Source organism: Dasypus novemcinctus, chromosome 26 (genome assembly GCF_030445035.2).
Source record: "Dasypus novemcinctus isolate mDasNov1 chromosome 26, mDasNov1.1.hap2, whole genome shotgun sequence".
NCBI classification, from domain to species: Eukaryota; Metazoa; Chordata; class Mammalia; order Cingulata; family Dasypodidae; genus Dasypus; species Dasypus novemcinctus.
Window position 1 is genome coordinate 1703867 of NC_080698.1, and position 18871 is coordinate 1722737.

At 52.0% G+C, this 18871-nt stretch overlaps 1 protein-coding gene across 4 annotated transcripts in view; it reads left to right on the forward strand.

Moving 5' to 3' along the window:
* Positions 1 to 14606, forward strand: part of MYRIP (myosin VIIA and Rab interacting protein) — a 266848-nt gene extending 252242 nt beyond the window's left edge. For all 4 annotated transcript variants that reach the window (XM_058288187.2, XM_071211987.1, XM_071211986.1 and 1 more), the window contains 5 exons: positions 1900 to 2061; positions 5887 to 5991; positions 6077 to 6137; positions 7710 to 7825; positions 12581 to 14606. In XM_058288187.2, coding sequence (XP_058144170.1) covers positions 1900 to 2061; positions 5887 to 5991; positions 6077 to 6137; positions 7710 to 7825; positions 12581 to 12613 — 477 coding nt within the window. In that variant the 3' untranslated portion in view covers positions 12614 to 14606. The remainder of the gene's footprint in view (positions 1 to 1899; positions 2062 to 5886; positions 5992 to 6076; positions 6138 to 7709; positions 7826 to 12580) is intronic.
* Positions 14607 to 18871: the final 4265 nt, after the last annotated feature.

The following is an 18871-nucleotide window of genomic DNA, read 5'->3' on the forward strand; positions in this document are numbered from 1 at the left end:
CCCCCGCAGAGAGGAGCCCCACGCGCAAGGAGTGCACCCCATAAGGAGAGCCGCCCAGCGTGAAAGAAAGTGCAGCCAATATGGGGACCTCATATTTTTTTAATGTAATATTAAAAAAAAGAATAAAGACAAAAAAAAAAGAAAGTGCAGCCTGTCCAGGAATGGTGCTGCACACACGGAGAGCTGACACAACAAGATGACGCAACAAAAAGAAACACAGGTTCCCGTGCCGCTGACAACAACAGAAGCCAACAAAGAAGATGCAGCAAATAGACACAGAGAACAGACAACCAGGGTGGAGAGAGGGAAGGGGAGAGAAATAAATAAATATATCTTTTAAAAAAAAACCTCTAAGTTTATATTTAATATTATCTTACCAAAAATCGTTTTGCCCTTTCTTTTTCTGATGTGGATAGGGACAAATTGCACTCTCTTTCTCTCTCTCTCTCTCTCCCTTCCTCCCCATCCTCCTAATTTTCTCCCTCACCCTGGGCTCCGCTTCCCGCCCCAGCTCTGATCCGTCTTTAACTCCAGTTAAAGGAACTGGGAAAGGCGGGGCCGGGCGTTGACGTCAAATCCGCTCTGGATTGCTGTGATTATATGCTTAGAACTCTGTAAATGTTGCTTAAACCCCAAAACCTCTCTTTAAGTAATTCCCCCCTTAGATAAACCTCCCTCCTCGTGTTGCCAGTCATTGATCAGGCCAAGGAAGCTTCTGTTTGATTCTCTGTGGCAGCACCCCCGAGTCTGGACTTCCCAGGGATTTCACTTTCTATTGGCCCATTTTTATGGGAATCCTCTTATAAACTTATAAGGGAAAATATTTTCCTCTATCCCAAATTACACCCTTTATCTGATTCGCACTCTAATTTTTGACAACTCTCAACAAAATGGTCCTGACAGATAAACAGACTTGACATGCATCTCTTAACATCACACTATTTTCTAATAAATAGTGTTTTTCTACTACAAATTTCCAATTCTTTTAATTTTATTTTATTTTGTTAAAGATTTATTTTATTTCTCTCCCCTTCCTCCCCGCCCCATCATCTGTTCTCTGTGTCCATACAATGTGTGTTGTTCTGTGGCCACTTGCATTCATGTCATGTGGCACTGGGAAATGGTGTCACCTTTTTTGTTGCGTCATCTGGCTGCGTCAGCTTTCTCTGTGTGCAGCACCACTCCTGGGCAGGCTGCACTTTTTTCATGTGGGATGACTCTCCTTACGGGGTGCACTCCTTGTGTGTGGGGCTCCCCTACACAGGGGATACCCCTGCGTGGCACGGCACTCCTTGCGCGCATCAGCACTGCACATGGGCCAGCTCACCACATGTGTCAGGAGGCCCTGGGTTTGAACCCTGGACCCTCCATATAGTAGGCAGATGCTCTATCAGTTGAGCCACAACCGCTTCCCTCCAGTTCATTTTAATTCCCTTAACCTATTCCAAGCAAGCAAAAGATAGAGATACTTTGCCCCAAATTTGTAATTATTTTAAGTAAATTTCACCCCTTTTGTGTTTTCTGAATTTTTCTCAAGCACTAAATACCAATTGAAATTTTTATTGAAAAAACAAATCTTGAGTTTATCTTTTTTTTTTTCTGTCTTGACATTATGGTTTTTATAGTCACTGGACAAATAAAACTCACAATTTATGTAGCAGATGCCATGTATACTGTACAGATTTATATTTTCAAAACTTAGAATTGCTTTCCCTTGCAGGGACCTGGGAGGGGAGGGGCGGCTGGCGGCCGGGGGTGGCAAGGCCGCGGGCTGCCGGGCAGGAGTGAGGCTCTAACCTGGGGTCCGGTGGGCTCTGTCGCTCCCGGCCTCTCCCAGGGCCCCGGGAAGGGCCACGGCCCCCGTCCCCTGAACTCCAAGCCGGCCTTGCTGCTCCGCAGGTGTACCTGGCGGCAGGGCCCGTGTACGGGCTGGAGGGCCAGCTGGCCGAGCTGGAGGACGCCGCCCGCCGCATCCACAGCGGCACCGCCGAGACGGAGCTGGCCGCGCTGGAGGACCAGGTGGCCACGGCGGCAGCGCAGGTGCACCGCGCGGAGCTCCAGGTGAGAAGCCCTCGCCGCCCCGTGCCGGGGAGCGCCTGCCTTCTCCGGGGGCTCACTGGGTACAGGCCACGGGGTGCAGCGAATCCCCGGGTTCAAGTCGTGCTAATGTCTCGGGCTCCCCTCAGAAGCTTGGGCAGGTTCCCCCTGCCGAGTGCCCCGGCCTGGAGGTGGGACTTGCTCTGCGGTTCCGGGTCCCTCCGGGCCTTTCCGTGCAGCAGCTGCTGGGGACCGGCCCAGGGCAGGCCACAGGCCGCGTGGAGCAGGACCTGGCCGCAGGCTGCCGTGCCTGGCGTGGTTCCCGGAACAGGGCTGGCGCTTGATGAAAGGGGTTCAGCGAAGGGAGGAAACCGAAGCGTGGGTGGCCCAGGGTTTTGCGTGAGGATGAGCAGGAATCGGCTCTGGCCGTCACAGACCCGGGTCCTTGGTGAAGACACGGCTCTGCTGTCTCCGTGGACCTGCCCTTGGCTCTGACCCCAGGGCTCCCAAATGACGGGGACTGAGCCACTGGCGCTCAAAACGGTATCTGCAGACACGGGCTCAGGGGCCCGGGCCAGCTTCCCCTTTCACTCAAGCTTGAGAAAAACTGGTCTCCGCAGCCAAGTCAGTGCAGATCCTGGGCTCCGAGACATTCCTGCAGCCCCTGCGTCTAAACGCAGCCTTGGGAGGCTTGGGGCCCGCAGGAACCACCCGTGGAAAGAGGCGGGGACAATCTGGGGTGAAAATTATCTTAAAAATAACTATTTTTAAAGCGTCAAAAATCATAACAACCACCACCATCCTGAACACTTTATTTTATAAACACACACACAAATAAACATTGAGTTCTTTATTTTTAAGATTTATTTTTTTTATTCCATCCCCCCTCATTGTTTTCACTCACTGTCTGCTCTCCTGTCCTTTTGCTGTGTGTTCTCTGTGTCTGTCTGCTCGTCTTCGCTTTAGGAAGCAGCAGGACTCGAACCTGGGACCTTCCATGTGGGAGAGAGGTGCTCAATCCCTAGAGCCACCTCTGCTCCCTGCTTGTCGTAGCTCTCATTGTGTTCCTCTTTGTGTGTCCTACTGTGTCGTCTTGTTGGGTCAGCTTGCCATGGCAGCTCGCTGTCTTGTCCATCTTCCTTCAGAGGCTCGGGGAACCACACCCAGGGCCTCCTGTGTGATAGGTGGGAGCTCAACCTCTCGAGCCACATCTGCTTCCCATGATCCACTCTTGAGAACAAGGCGGCAGGGCATCCCCGTTCTGTGGACGGGTCAGTGCTGTGACCTAGAATGACCTTCTCAGCAGACGGCCTGCCAACTACTTACTACTGGCAAGATCAGCGCCCTTAAAACAATATTTTTCATAAATGTCACCCACATTTAATCAATTTATTATAAAATTATACAAAGTAGGGTCAAATTATTCATTTTATGGGAGCCATTGTGCAGCAAATTCTTCTTGAATAGTTTTGCAGAAAGCAATATTATCTCTGGGTGTTTGGGAGGGTTTTATTGGATTAGATATTCCTGCTTCCAAATTTTTCTAGGCTTAAATTTTTCTGTGTTTAATGGCAAAAAAAAGAAAAAAATCATCCTGAGTTCCTAGATGCTCATTTTCCATGTGTTTGAACATGCTGATTAATTTATTAATTTTTATATATTGCAATAATGTTATCAATAATACCTCACGTTCAGTGAGTCTCACTTTGTGCCAGGAATTGTGCGTCCTGCTTCACCTGCTCTGTCCTCTCCCATCCCCAGGAGGTGGCCGCAGCTGTCAGGCCCCTGTAGTCGGGGGGACCGAGGCTGCAAAAGTTAAGCCCCTTGTCCAGATTCAAGCAGCTAGGGCGGACGCGCCAGGGCCAGCCCCCTGCCCACCCCAGCCCGCAGCCCCCACCCCAGCCCGTGCCGCGGGGCTTGAGAAGCGTCTCGATCCTGGGCGCAGCGCAGCACGCAGGCACCACCTGCAGACCCCTTAGCTTGGTGGCGGCGTCAGGCCTGCCCGTGCTTGACCTGGGGCCTCCGGCGTGAAATCCCCTGTGCCGCCAGCTCCTCCCAGAGAGCGAGGCCTCGGCCTCCCGGTGTTGTGGTCCGAGCCTCGTCTCACCATGACCCCGGGTCCCCTGAGGATGGGTTCTCACCACGGAGGGGAGACGGCTCCGTCAGGTTTGGGGTTCAGCCAGACTCTAGAAGTGCGCGCATGGCGTCGACCTTCGCGGGGAGGCCATGGCCTGGTGCGGAGGGAGACTGCGGGGTCTCTCCCCTGCATCACACAGGTTCAGCTCCATGAGCATGCCTGGAAATTCTCTCTCTTAACAGTGTCAGAAATAAACTCTTCTTCTGAGTCCTTCATTGTTACTTTACAGGCATGGAGTCTACACTTGACCTCTTTGCTTTGGCTCCCAGGAAACTCAGAGCCAAGTTCACTATCCCCTTTTAGCAAGTGGACAGGTCATTGGGCATTCGGTCTTAGGAATGAAATACAGACGACGAAATATGAACAGATAAGTCCCCAGTGGTTTCTCCCTGTTTCTTGATTCCTTGCCCTAAGGACTAAAACTTGAAAAGTTAGCCGCTTCTAATTCCAGAGCCTGCAGTCAGCCAAATCGGGAGGTCGCGGCTGTCTCCCGGGCCTGTGAGCTGCCAGGAAAGAGTGTGGCCTCCAGCCCAAGTCAGTTACGAAGGGACGGTGAAAGCTTTGCCTGCAAACTTTCTGACTCATGCAGTCCATTGGTCTGTACCCAGAGGAACACGTGGGACTCGGGGAGTCACGGCAGGAAGGGGCTGGGGCCCGGGCGAGCGGCCCCCGGGACTGTTCTCACGTGCAGACGTGGCTCTCGCCTGCCCCTGCCCTTCTCCAACCAGCCCTGCCCACCGCGTCTGCTGCCCGCTGCCCTTCGCTCCGATGCACTGTCCCGCCTTTGTCCACAGAGCCCTTGGCAAGCGACGGCACAATTAGAGTTTGTCTAAAGCAGCACAGGACAGTGAGGGGCAGTGGGCGGGGAGACCCCGGGGCGGGGGGCCCAGGGGCTGCCCGGCCAGCTTCAGGTGACGCGTGGGCAGGTGTGCGGGCTCATCCGGCTGAGCCACTCCTCGCCCGCCACTGCGCGGCCCTTTTCCAGCCACTTGCCCGTGCCAGGCCCCGCAAGGCCCCTGGACACACGCCTTGGCTCGTTCTAGGCCCCGCCTGGACGCCTGGGAGGCCTGAGCCCGGCCCTCCCTGGGGAAGGTGCCTGGGCCAAGGGTCATTCCGAGGCGTGGGATGCGCCCAGCACGTGGTTGGCACATGGTAACGCCCTTCCTAAGAGCAGGCCCGTGTCCCCATTGCCCCTGGATGGGGACGACTGTGTCCTTTTCCTGGCACGGAGTGGGACCCCTGCCTCTGTCCCCCTCCAGACACCATCAGTAGGCCCGCTGGTGTCGACAAGGAAACCGTGCCCAGGAGGGGGGATTTTCAAGGCGTCTTGGCCTCTTCCTGGACAGATGGACCTGAGCCGGCACCGCTGGCCTCTGCCCTGAAGCCGGTGCTGTGGTCGGGACCCACGGATCCTGGAAGACGGAAGCAGGGTCCCCTGCCCCTTCCAGCTCGGTGCCAGCGTGTCCTCCCGTGGGAGCCGCGCCGGACCGCCTGCCCCCGCGCTCTGCCCGCTGCCGCCCCCCCGGGGTCCACGTGCTCAGAGCTGGCACGCTGGAACGACGTTTGCGCAGAGGCGTGGGCGTCACCTTCCCGCTTGGCCCGAGGAGAGGCCACTCGCGGGGTGGAAGGCAGGCCTGTGGGGCGCACGGCGAGGCCACCGCGCCCGCCTCTCACCAGTCCTCCCGCCGCCTGTTTCTCTCTCGTGCGCTCAGATTTCGGACATCGAGAGCCGGATCTCAGCCCTGACGGTGGCCGGGTTAAACATCGCTCCCTGCGGGCGCCTCACGAGGAGACGCGGGCAGAGGCCGCAGGCCCCGGTGAGTGCGGCGCGCCCCGCTCCGGGAGCCGCGAGGTGGAGCGCCTCCCGGCCTTCTGCGGGCGCTGACCCCCTGTCCCTTGCAGGTGCAGACCCTCGACTCCTCCCGGCAGCAGAGGAGAAGGCTGCCCGCCCCGCCCGCCGCAGGTAGGCCCAGGGCCGGGCAGCGCCGGGCACTTCCCCCAGAGCCGGGGCACTTCCCCCAGGGCCGGGCACTGCCCCCAGGGCCGGGCATTTCCCCCAGAGTCGGGGCACTTCCCCCAGAGTCGGGCACTTCCCCCAGGGCCCGGGCACTTCCCCCAGAGCCGGGCACTTCCCCCAGAGCCGGGCATTTCCCCCAGAGTCGGGGCACTTCCCCCAGAGCCCGGGCACTTCCCCCAGAGCCCTGGCACTTCCCCCAGAGTCGGGGCACTTCCCCCAGAGCCGGGCACTTCCCCCAGAGCCCTGGCACTTCCCCCAGAGTCGGGGCACTTCCCCCAGAGCCGGGCACTTCCCCCAGGGCCCCTTCCCCAGAGCCGGGGCAGTGCCCGCGGCCTTTCCTCCAAGGCGCTCGGAGGCCCGAGTTCAGGCCCAGCCCAGTTAGGGCCCCCAGCCCTGCCCTTGTGGGTGCTCTGCCGGGGAGTAGAGGGGTGAGTGCGGGTCGTTATTCGGGAGGTGGCTCCAGGAAGCACTGGTAGAGGAGAGAAATGAACCAGGGCAGGATCGTGGGCCACGAAGGGAGCTTTCCTCAGTCGGCGGCAGCTGAGGGCCACTGAGGCGCAGGCCTGCCGGGACCTCTGAGAGACAGCTCTGTGCCCGAGGCTCCTGTCAGAGGCCGGAGGCTGGGTGCTCGTCCTCCCGCCCCATCGTGGCCGCCGAGCCTCCTGAGGGCCAAGCTTGTGCGTCTGGCCTGACCCCTGCGTGGGCCGAGGAGAAACTCTCGAGCACGGACCTGGCAGAACTGGCAGAGGGTGCTGCCGACAGTGTGGGGACAGTGTCTGCAGGGACGCGGGCAGGGCCCAGGAGCTCCGTCCCCGTGCCTGGCTGGCAGGAGCCCAGCGGTGCCACCTGGTCTGCTGGGCGTTTTCCGCAGCTCCCCAGGTTTACGAGTTAGGGGAGCACATCCGGTGAGTATTTGAGTCTTGGCACTGACATTTATCATTCAACAGAATTTACTGAGTGCCTGTTTTATGTTCTATTTTTCCTTCTGCAAAACTCAATATAAGGGCCTTGGGTCCATGTTTATTCCACATTTCTCAATGTCTTGCATTTTAGAAAGGTAACGTGGCACACTTTCTATGTATTTCATACCATCCTCCTTGGCTTCTGGGCAGCAGCTGATAAACACTCAGCAAAGCATAAAAATGTTCCCACTCCGTAGGCTGGGCAAGGGCTTCAGTGGCCATGTGTCAGTTTGGGTCAGATTTTGCCATCAGGTGGATTTGGGCTCCAGGTATGAAGAGTGCGGGTTGCAGAGCCCTGTGTGCTGCAGGATTGCCGACGGGGCTGGACCGTGCTGGATGGCCCCTGAGCTGCCTTTTCCAGAAAGCCGCCAGCCACACCTTGCCTTACCTGATCCATCATAAAAACAGAATAAAACAGCAAAAGCCCACGGTCACACCTGTGCACAGGACTGAGCTGCCAAATCTAGAAGCAAACCCCGGGCAGTCTGCCCTGGCCTTCCTTCCTGAGCAGCGGCCCAGCCCCTCGGTGACCACGTTTCCTCTTGTTTCCTCTTAGCTGAAAAAGCCGAGGCATCTCCGGGGACCGCCGTCAAAACCTTCAACCGCAGCTTCCTTCTTCAAGGCTCCTCCACGGCCAGAGCTACAGAACGGAGACGCGCCGAGGGCTTGACGGTAAAAGTCGCCTCTGACGCCGCCCTCCCCTGCTTATGGTGCCCCGTCAGAACCCCGAGAGCGTCCTTCCTTCAGGGTCCGGGGCCCGTTTGGGGAGGGGGAGCCTGAGAGGGTGCTGCCAGCCCCTCGGATGTGTGCTGCGCCTCTCAGCTCTCATCCAGCTCCTCAACAGAGGAGACCTGGAGCTACGTCACAGCAGGGGGAGGTCAGCTGACGTCCGGCGTTTTTATTCCACCCAGTGCACGTTCCCTCTTCCTTAAATTTCAGGCGAGCCATTAATTACTTGCTGTGTTTTGAAGTCAGTTACGTAACAAAGGAACGGGCAGTAGAGAATTTGCACAGAGGGCTAATGGGGGGTTTGCCTGAACACCAGCATCTGCTGCAGAACGGTGGCCAACGCTGGGGGCTGCTCCCCTGGGAAGCGAGGGTCCAGCCGAGCTGCCTCAGCGCTGCCCGCTACGCCGAGGGCGGACCGTGCCCAGGGGACCAGTCTGAAGCAGGGCACAGCATGCCGTTGTCTTTCTGCACCTGCCGCCCCGCCCCCCCCAATCCTCTGTCTCGGGCACCCTGGAATATGGTGGCGCCTCCTGTTGAATGACCAGTTCCGACATCTCTTTAGCAGCCCTTCTGTCTCGGTCACTCAAAGTCCAGTCGCCTTGCTCCGGCCACTCCTTCAGATCGCCAAAAAAAGACATTGTCACACCTTAGGGCTACCGAGGGACTGTGCTCTAAATAAGATAGTTAAAAATAAACTGCCCTCGGGGAGCGGGTGTAGCTCAGTGGCTGAGCTGACAGAGCCCCTGCTCTCACGAACATGATCCCGGTTCAATCCCTGGTACCTCCTCAAAAAACACATCCTCTTTAAGTCACACAGGGAGGTTCAAACTGAAAGGATGGACACTATTTACTGGACAAATGAAAACCAAAAGGCAAGGGCAGAAATAGGACTTCTGAAAAACAGAATTCAAGACAAGAAGCATTCAGAGAAAGCTAAAGGGGGATGTTTTGGTTTTAATAGACAAAAAACTCATGAGCCTTTCTCAATTTGGCAAACAGGGCAACGCAATTTCCCTTGGCATGGAGGTGACTTTAAGACACCTTTATCAGCCTTTGGCAGCCCAGCAAGGCCAGAAATAAAATGTGAATAGAGAATTTGAATAGTATAATTATGAATATTTAATTAAGGTGCTTATTACCTTTACACTTTACAGAGTCTTTACTTCTGTTCCACATATCCAAGGTCCTTTTATGAAAACTGGCTTTACAGCAGTTCACAGAGAAAATCTCAGTAAATTCCAAAAAGAAGAAAGTATAAAGTACCTTCTGTGACCACAGTGTGAAAAAGTCTGGATCGGTGCTGTCCAGTAGAACTTTCTGGAATGGTGGAAGTGTTCTGCCCGTGCACTGCCCAGCATGGTGGTGTGGCCACTAAGCAAACGTAGTTATTAAAGATGCAGCCAGGGGGTTGGAGGAACTAATTTTTAAATTTGATATCATTTAAAATTTAAATAGCCACACGCTGTTTGTTTTTGATATATGCATTGTTTTTTATTTTCTAAGTACTCTGTGGTTTTGCTTTTCTCTTTAATTGAATAGTTGCATGGCAAAGTATGTGTGAGAGTGTGCAAATCCACAGAGTACTTAGAAAATGAAAACATCGCATTTATAAAAACACATGGGATACACATAAAACTACACAGAGTCAAATTTATAGTACCAAATATCTCCTTGTTTTTAAGGAAGAAAGCAAATCAGATGAACTAGATATTGAATTCAAGACAGAGAAGATAAACGCAGAAACTTAAAACCCAAAAAATGTATAGAAATAATAAGCCCAAGAGTTGGTTCTTTGGAAAAATTGAAATAAAACTTTTTTGTAAATCAAATCAAGAAAAGATAAATAAAATTTTAAAGATATTAGAGATATAAATATTTAATTTATAAAACTGATATAAAACTATGCTGATATATTTAAGATCTTAATTCTAGTAAAATCAGAATCATAATTAAATTGGAGTATTAATAAAAAGTGACTTAAGTCATTGAAAAATTTATTAAATCTCCAAAAAAAGACTCTGTGACCAGAGGGCTTTGCTGATAAACTTTTTTTTTTTAAGATTTACTTATTTATTTATTTCTCTCCCCTTCCCACCCCAGTTGCCTGTTCTCTGTGTCTATTTGTTGTGTCTTCTTTGTCTACTTCTGTTGTTGTCAGCGGCATTGGAATCTGTGTTTCTTTTCATTGCGTCATCTTATTGTGTCAGCTCTCCGTGTGTGCGGCACCATTCCTGGGCAGGCTGCACTTTCTTTCGCACTGGGCAGCTCTCCTTACGGGGCGCACTCCTTGCACATGGGACTCCCCTACGTGGGGACACCCCTGTGTGGCACAGCATTCCTTGCGCGCATCAGCACTGCGCATGGGCCAGCTCCACACGGGTCAGAGAGGCCTGGGGTTTGAACCTCGGCCCTCCCATGTGGTAGATGTATGCCCTAACCACTGGGCCAAGTCCACTTCCCCTGATAAACTTTTAACAAACAGTTAATTCCCATGCTATACAAAATATTACAAAGCATTAAAAAAAATCAGAAACTAAAATATTCATGTTGTGAAGCTATCATAGCCCCAACAACCAAAACCTACCCTGGCTGGTAAGCATGTACACATGTTCTGTGCCCACTCACATGTACACACACAGATACACAAACACGGGGCCAAGATTACTTCTTTAAAGAGATTAAATAAAAGGTCACCAAATTAAACCCAGCAGTACATTAAGTAATAAATTACAAAGTAGATTTTACAGAAACTTAAACATACATTTAATATTTGGATATTGATTAATAAATCATTACCAACAGTTATAAAGTCATTTCTTCCCAAATTAGAGTTCGATCCAATTTTCATCCCAAACTCAATGGGATTTTCTTTTCAACAAAAACTTGTATAAGAATTAATAGATAAGAATAGATTTTGTAATAAGAATATTTTACAAAATATTCCTGCCAGATTTGTTTTGTTTTGTTTTTATTTTTTTAGTTAATTTTTTATTTTTAAAAAAGCTTTAGATTACATAAATGTTACATCAAAAATGTAGGGGATTCCCATATACCTCACCCACTTCCCTCCCACACTTTCCCCCATTAACAACATCTTTCATTAGTGTGGCTCTTTTGTTACAATTGATGAACACATATTGAAGCGTTGCTACTAACCATGGTCTATAGTTTACATTATATTTTACACTTTGCCCTGCACAATTTTATAGGTTTTGACAAAATATACAATGGCCTGTATCCATCATTGTAACATCATGCAGGGCAATTCCATTGTCCCACAAGTACCACATGTTATACCAATTCTTCCCTCTCCCTCCCCTTAGAACTTCTGGTAGCCACTGCCTTTATATCAATGATATAAGTTCTTCCATTGCTAGAATAATCGTAAGTCTACCTAAGTCCATAGTTGCATTCATTCCTTATGTTTGTTCATCACTCAATCTTGAAGATTTGGGGATGGTGATGCCCACTCTGTTTCTGATTGAAAGGGGACTTAGATCCCACAAGACAGATGGATGGAACTATCTTCCTTGCAGTCGCAGATACTCTTTGTTTTGGGGAAGGACATTTGTAAGTTGTCCTGGGTACGTTCAATGACCTGGAGAGTAGGTGTTGCAACTCTGCTGAGATTGAGGGCTCAACCAGAATAGGAACAGACCAAAGATTTAAGTCTCAGTGACATATATTTAGCAAGTATAGTGCTAATTACAGGTTCACATAAAAGGGGCTGAAGAGTAATGTGTAGGAAAATTGTAAATGAATCCCACTCTGTTACATTGGGGAGCATATATTCCAAAGCAAGGCCCACTGACAGGGTGCCAAATTCCTGAGATTGTCTGCCCTGCCTATAGTGTCTAGATATCTCTAGAGCCTTCAGGAGCCCTGTTATTTGAGGCATTGTTTACTGTGGCAGTCAATGAGATCCTGCTGGTACGTACATAAGTGTAACCTCTAGAATGACCTCCCAACTCACTTTGAAATCTCTTGGCCATAAAAACTCATTTGTATTTAATATTTTCCCCTTCTGGTCAATGTCTTTTTCCAAATGCATCACGAGTTAGTGCTTGGTAATAATCCCTTGGTGCCAGGGAGGTTCACCCTCAGGAGTCATGTCCCATGCCGGGGAGTAGGGGAGGAGGGGTAATGCATTTATATCCTGCGTTTGACTTAGAGTGAGGCTGCCAGATTTTAAAACAAAACAAATGCTGTAAAGAAATCGACAGATTAATGAAATAGGATAGAAAACTTAGAAACAGATATAAGCACATAACAGAATGTGTTATATGGTTTTTTAAAAAGTACTGGAGCATGATTGTTCTATAAACCCACACTTCTCTAATAAAAAAGAAAAAAATGCATAAGAAACCTTTGGGAAAATAAAACTAAAAGAAAAAAAGAAACCAATTGGGAAGGTATGCATTATTATTATTTTAATTTTTTTAAAAAAAGCTTTTTTTGGGAAATTAGTAATGGGAGTGGTGATGGGAAAGAAATCAAATTAAATAATTTCCTTATGCCATATACCAAAAGAAATTTCAGGTGGATTAAGAAGTACATGCAAAAAAATGGCCTCACTCTTTCAATGTTGGGAAACGTTGAAGTGGCTGCTGAGCTCCTTTTACGCCACCGTGAGCGTTGCTCTGGGGGCCCGGTCTCCTCTGGCCACGCGCTGATGAGTGTGCTCACTGTCTCCCGCAGGAGCCCACACTGGAGTCTGCTGTGATGTACTAGTGCCAGGGAGCTCCGCTGCCAGTGACCCACTGCCTCTGGCCATCCACGACAGTGCCTTGACCAACAGCCATTGAGTCCTGTGTGGATCTCCAGCCAAGGAGAGGACCTGGGGACGCACGGTGCCCCACGGCGCAGGGCCGCCCTGATACCTCACCCAGAAAGCAGGCTCTGACGTCAGCACCGCTCTTGCCCGCTCTCCGCCTTCGGCTCCTGGGGAATCCACGACCGAAAACCAAGATGCGGGGTTCCAGCTGCAGGACGCTGTGTTCAGAGAGGCCCCTTGTCCCTGTTGGCTTTGCCGCTGTGTGTTGTCCCGAAGGGCTTATGTTTTTTCCTTTGGTCCTTTTGACTCAACTATTATAGAATTACCTGTCAGCAATTTGTCCAAAGGAAAATTGTTGGGGGTGGGGGGGGGAGGAAGGGGGATTAGCCTTCAGTTCTTCAGCAATGCTTATGGATCTCTCACAAGCACCTTTGTCTTGCATATACTAAGGAAAACAGAAGACGTACGCCTGAGGTGAGGCCTAGGACAGTGTGACTTGGGGAGCACTGAGCAATCAAGGATGCGGGGCTCCCTTCCCCCCTGCTTCTCAGCTCCCCGCCCACCGCACGACCTGGCATCTCCCCTGCTTTGCTGTCACGAGTCACAGAATGGAACGCCATGCCTGCCGTCACCACGTCCTTGCACCCCGCTCCTGGTCCGTCTGAAACAAGGTCTCAATGAGAATGTGCAGGTGTGGCTGCCCCTGGACTTCCGAGAGCGTCTCTAACGGGGAGGGGAACAGAGGAAGGCACCACTGGCTCACTTGTAGGACACCGTCCAAATCCAGCGTGGTGTGGTTTACCAGTGACGTAGACTTCCAAATGAGGTTCAGGTCGATGGGTGTTCACAGATGAGACCGTGGGAAAGGCTGTGTCCTCCAGAACTTATTCCCCGATGTAGCAGAACGATCAAGTCAACCCCTAACCCCAGAAGGTTCTGGTGTGTTTATCCCCATCTCAAATGCATGGCTATCTAGAGCATGTCTGTAAGGAGGAAATGGGACTTGATTATTGGACATGGGCGGCTCTTTCTCACGCTCTCTCCTGAGGGAGAAGGCAAGGGCGGGAGGCGAGGGGAGGGACGCCCGGGAAACCGCTGTGTGGGAGACAGTGCTCCCCTCCTGTCCATCCTTGCAGCAAGCCGCCTCAGAGGCATCCCCGTTTTTCAGACTTGGAGGCTGAGGGCCAGGGAGGTTTCTTAGCCCAGAGCCGCGCCTCCAGGCTGGTCCTCACGCGACGCCTCCCTGTGTTGTCTTCGCCCTCTGTGTTCTGCTGCTGCTATGCACATTTCCAGGCTCGAGCTGCTGCCCGACAGGTGTGTCCCGAGCCGCTCCTGCTGGCTGTTTCTTCCAACAGTCCTCCTCGCTGATGCTGTGTTCGTGTTATCCAACAGAAATGACTCACTGAAACTAAGTAAATCTTTGGCTTTTTTGTTCTGTTGGTGTGATTCAGAGCAAAACAAACGAAACCAAATTTTAAAAACACAACAACAACGAAGATCTGAGTTCCAAATAGAATGTTTTCTTCCAGTGGCATGAAACCATTGGTGTATTAGTGTTAGAATACTCAGTTTTCCTTTGACAAAATATGTGCTGTGTAAGCCTTGCCAAAAAAATAACTGAAGAAGCCTGCTCTATGGCATTTGAATTTTCATAAAGGTTTCCTTGTGCCAAATAAGTGCAAAGATTTAATTTACTATTAAAAACCATAAGCATATGTTATAGCTCCAGAAGAATTATTTTGTCATCAGGTGATTTTGATCTTTAGTGTCAATATTTCTATCTAGATTAATTTTTATAAATGAAAATATTTTAATGGGTTAAGAAAATGAGGACGATAGAACAATATCTTTGATGATTTCTGAACGTTATCCTGGCCTTCATGTTATATGCACATAGCCAAGAATGACTGTCGCGAGATATGATGAAGAAGTAAAAGTCATTTATGGAAATAGTTTGTGGTGTGTGCTTTCTTGGTTGGAGGGGACAGGGAAAGAAGTGACGCAGCTAGTCATTGGAGGGGCCAAGTTCAAGCATGCGCCCCGTGCCCCAAGGCCCCCCGCTGCACCACTCACCTCCACTGCAGGGGCTCCTGGACGGGGGTGGTCACTGGCAGGAGATCCTGGGTTTTGAATATCGAGGGGAGGGGCATGATTTTGCCCCCCCCCCCCCGGGAGACATTTGGCAATGTCTGGAGACATTTTTGGTTGTCACAACTTGGGGGGAAGGGGTCGGTACTTGTTGCAGCAAAGCCAGGAGTTCTGAACACAGAGAAACCCAAACAGCACTCGGAGAGGTGGAGGAACAGATTTATCACACACAGGCCCAGAGGAGAGTCAGTCTCCAAATTCTGAGCCCCGTTTGGTTGACCCCGGAGGTAAGTCCGGCCCTGGCTGGAGAAGCCCCTGCCACCACCCACTGTTGTCCCCCGGGGGCTTTCCAGGGCCCGCGGAGGGGCTGTGGCCTGCCCAGCGCCCCGAGAAGGCCCCTGCGGCCCAGAGGGGACCTCGGCACCCCCGAATTGCTGAGTGTGACAGCACGAGCAGGAGCCACTCAGCCTCAACACTGAGCCCAGACCTCCTGGGGCGGGTGGAGCCCCTGGGGACCCCCTGGGGACCCCCACATTCTCACGCAGGGCCTCCAGCTGCCCTTGTGTGCATCTCTAAATGGCTCGGGGCGCTGGCCACAGCCGCACTCGCGGACCTCCGGCTTGGGGACAGAGGCGGGGCCTCAGCTGTTCCCTTGCCCCTAACCCAGGGTCCCAGGCGCTAACGAGAAACGAGCAACAGAACACTGGGCTCCCGTGTGCGCGGGGCCCACTCGTGCCATTCCCCACACCAGGCGGGGAGCGTCGCTGGGGCTTGTCCGGGCCGCGGAGCCAGCGCGGGGATCAGGATTCAGACCAAGCTCCCGGGGCGCCGCGGCCCAGCCCGCCCTCCCCAGGGAGCTGCGCTCTCCCTAACGGCTTCGCTGGACCAAGAGGAACGTGAGAAAGAACGTGTCCTCCACCGAGCGACGGCCCACCCAAGCCTGAGCTCCTGCCCCCACCCGCTACGTCAAGGAACGTTCCTCTCAGACAATTCCAGAACAACCAGTGTGCAGACACCTGGTGGACCGTGGCCAGCAGCCGTGGTACAAGGTAAAATCTGTTTTTCAAGTGTTTTGGGGGGAAGGGGGGACGGGGACAGGACGTGGCTGAAACACCCACCGAGGGGCGCTCTGCAGCTACGGCTGTGGGCAGCAGCGCGGGCTGGAGCCTCTCGGCTGCAACCAGGAGACAGGAGGCGCCCACGCCGGGCATGCTGGCGCTGCTGCCCCGGGACTGGCGGCTCAGGTTAGGGACCAGGGCAGAGCTGGGGACGCGCTGCGTTGGTCAGCGGGCGAGGAGGCCTGCGCGTCCTCCCAGTGCGCGTCGGCGTCATGTAGCCATCCTCCGCGGGGGGGTGACAGCAGTCCCCTCTACACCTGTGAGATTCAGAGCCCCCGTGGAGCCAGACACTAGCGCAGGGCTCTCCAGAGCCAGGGCTTTCCAGGGCACAGGACAGCTGTTGTGTCGGGTCAAGACGGGACTTCTCTTAGCATGATTTACTATAAAGAACATTCCTGAGGTTATTCAAAGAGCACAGTAATGTTATTGGGTTTTGTCTAGGTTCTTGGCTGTGCTGCAGAAATGAATTTCAAGAGCAAGTTGGGTGAGCTAGGCCAGTAATTTATTAAGAGAGTAAATAGAAATGGGAGGAAAGAACAGAGCAGAGGTCCCAGGTAGAGAGGAAGGGGCTGAAAAGTGATAAAGCAGGCTAGTTGACAGCCTACAATTTCCCATTATAGAATTATAGATTATGAATGCCCAGGTTTACTTGCATGTTGATCCATGCCGGAGGGGGGGAGAAGGTGGCCAGAATTGGGGTCCAAAGGGAGAGCGCGCTCAGGCCTTGCACCTGCTTTGTGAACTGTTAACTATCCCACCCTTAGCTAATACAGGGGAGGAGGCCCAGCTGTCTGCTGTTTTGATTGGTCACCCCACCCGTCAATCCCCTGTGAGGGCCCAATGATAAAGTCCTTGGGGAATATCCGGGGCTCCTCCTGGCTTCCGGAGGAAGTCTCGCTCCGATTGGCTGAACCCTGGGGCGGTCTCCAGCAGCCGTCTTGGGGCTGTTGATGTCCTCGTGGACGCTCTGCCAGGCTCCGGACCCGTCTACTGACCCCCTATCCTACTAACCAGCTTCAGCAACACCAGTTGCCTCCAGAGAGGGGCACGGGTGGCTGGGAGGGGGAGGAAATTTGTCACTTAACACCCTTTGGGGTCATTTGGATTTTGACCTCTAGGAGCCATCACCTAATCAATATATACATGTTTAGTCAGCATTTTCAAAGGAATTTTTAAAAGAAACAGAAAAAAAGAAAAAGAAAGATTCTTGATTGTCAACAGCAAGCCTAGGCAGGACTGAACAAATAAGCACGTCGCTGCGCCGCCCAGGCGAGGGCCTTCGCTTCTGAAGCAGGGACCCATTACAGCGGACGAGAAGCCGCCATGTGCACAAGGCAACCGGCGGGCTGACCACACACCCTCCCTTCCTCTTAAAAAAGCAAGTCTTAAAGGCCCTTGGCAAGGCATGTCACAGTTACCGTTATCACAGGTACTTTAGGGGGACAAGATCAAACAAGATGATTCCGTAATTAACCTCTCTGATTGGGTCACTCCGCCGCAACCTGAGTGAAATTAGTGTGCGACTGTAGAGCAAGGTTTCCACACAGCACCCAGGCTGCCCCACAGCCCAAGAGTGGGAGCAGGGCTTCCTTGAGGGCCATCAGGAAGGGAGGGAGGACAGCCCAAAGACCTGGGAATACGGTGGGGAGATTTATACTGATTCCTTCAGGTCAGTCAGTTAAATCTGTGGGTGTCCAGAAAGGCCAGTCATTGTACATCGCCCCGTATGGGTATTCTTTCAGTACTTGTTCTATGTTTATTTAGAAGAGAAGCTGAGGACCACTGAGGGCCAGGGCAGAGGAGAGGCGGGCCCTGGTGACAGCGTTTACCTTCTGTCTTGTCCCAATTTGGCTCCAGCCTCCAACGTTCATGGCTGCATGGGGGAAGGGGGTCCAGCCGTACTTGTGAACGTGGTGCAGCAGCCATCTGATGCTCTTCTTGCAGGAGTTGGGATGGTTCTCCTTTCCACCCTAACATCAGGCTGCTTAGTGTTATCTCCTCCCCTCCACAGCTGGGTCCTTCTTTTGGAGGAGTTCTGGTAAGTACAAGTTTTTCCAACTAGTTCTAGTTTCTGAGATGTCCCCAAGCCCCCATGCGTGGGCATTGCCTGCACTTGCCCAGCTGGTCCACCTGTTAGGTTGGCTCTCCCAAGCCAAAGCAGGGCCACATCATATTTCAAGAACGCTAATGGTACAGACCACTTTAAACAGAGCAGAACCCAAGTAGCATGGTACAAAGAGCCCTGACGTGGACACCGCGGACACTGGGCTTTTATCCCGTGCCTCCAAATGGACGGCAGGCTGCAGTCTCTACCTGTAGACTTTTAAAGTAAAGCTCAACTAGTCCAAAACCAAAATCAGCATCTTGTGATCCCACTAGCTCCTCTTGCAAGATGTCTCTCTACCCTCCCTAGCCTTCACCCACCTCCTTAGATCATTCAGCAACCCCTGTTGGCATCATTGCTGTGGCAGTTTGAGTCTTCTGTGGACCTGAGAAAGTCATGTTCTTGAAACTAATCCACTCCTGTGCATATAAACCTACTGTAGGTGGGAATTTTTTATTAAATCACTGCAGTTAAGGGCCTTTGATTAGATTGCATGACCCAAGGTGAGTCTTAATTCTCTTACTGGAGAAACATGCAGAGACACAGAAAAAAATGCCCAGAAGCTGAGAGAGAAGGCCCTGGGAGCCAGAAGCTAAAATCAAGGGAACAAAGAAGCTGAGAGGAGCCACTGAAGCCAGAGTTGAAAGCAATGAGGCTAGAGGAGAGGGGAGAGGTGAGCAGATGCCACCATGTACCTGATGGCCCACAGCTGCAGCTCAAGGAGAAAGCATCTCCTGATGATCCCTTGACTTGGACATTTTTCTCAGCCTTGAAACTGTAAGCTTTTAAACTAATAAATCTCCATTTCTGGGGTGTTTCTTTGGCAGTCTTTAGCAACTAAAACAATTTCCTTCTCCTAGTTGTTTTTCAGAACTTTTGCCTCTTCTCCCCCCAATCCCTTGTGC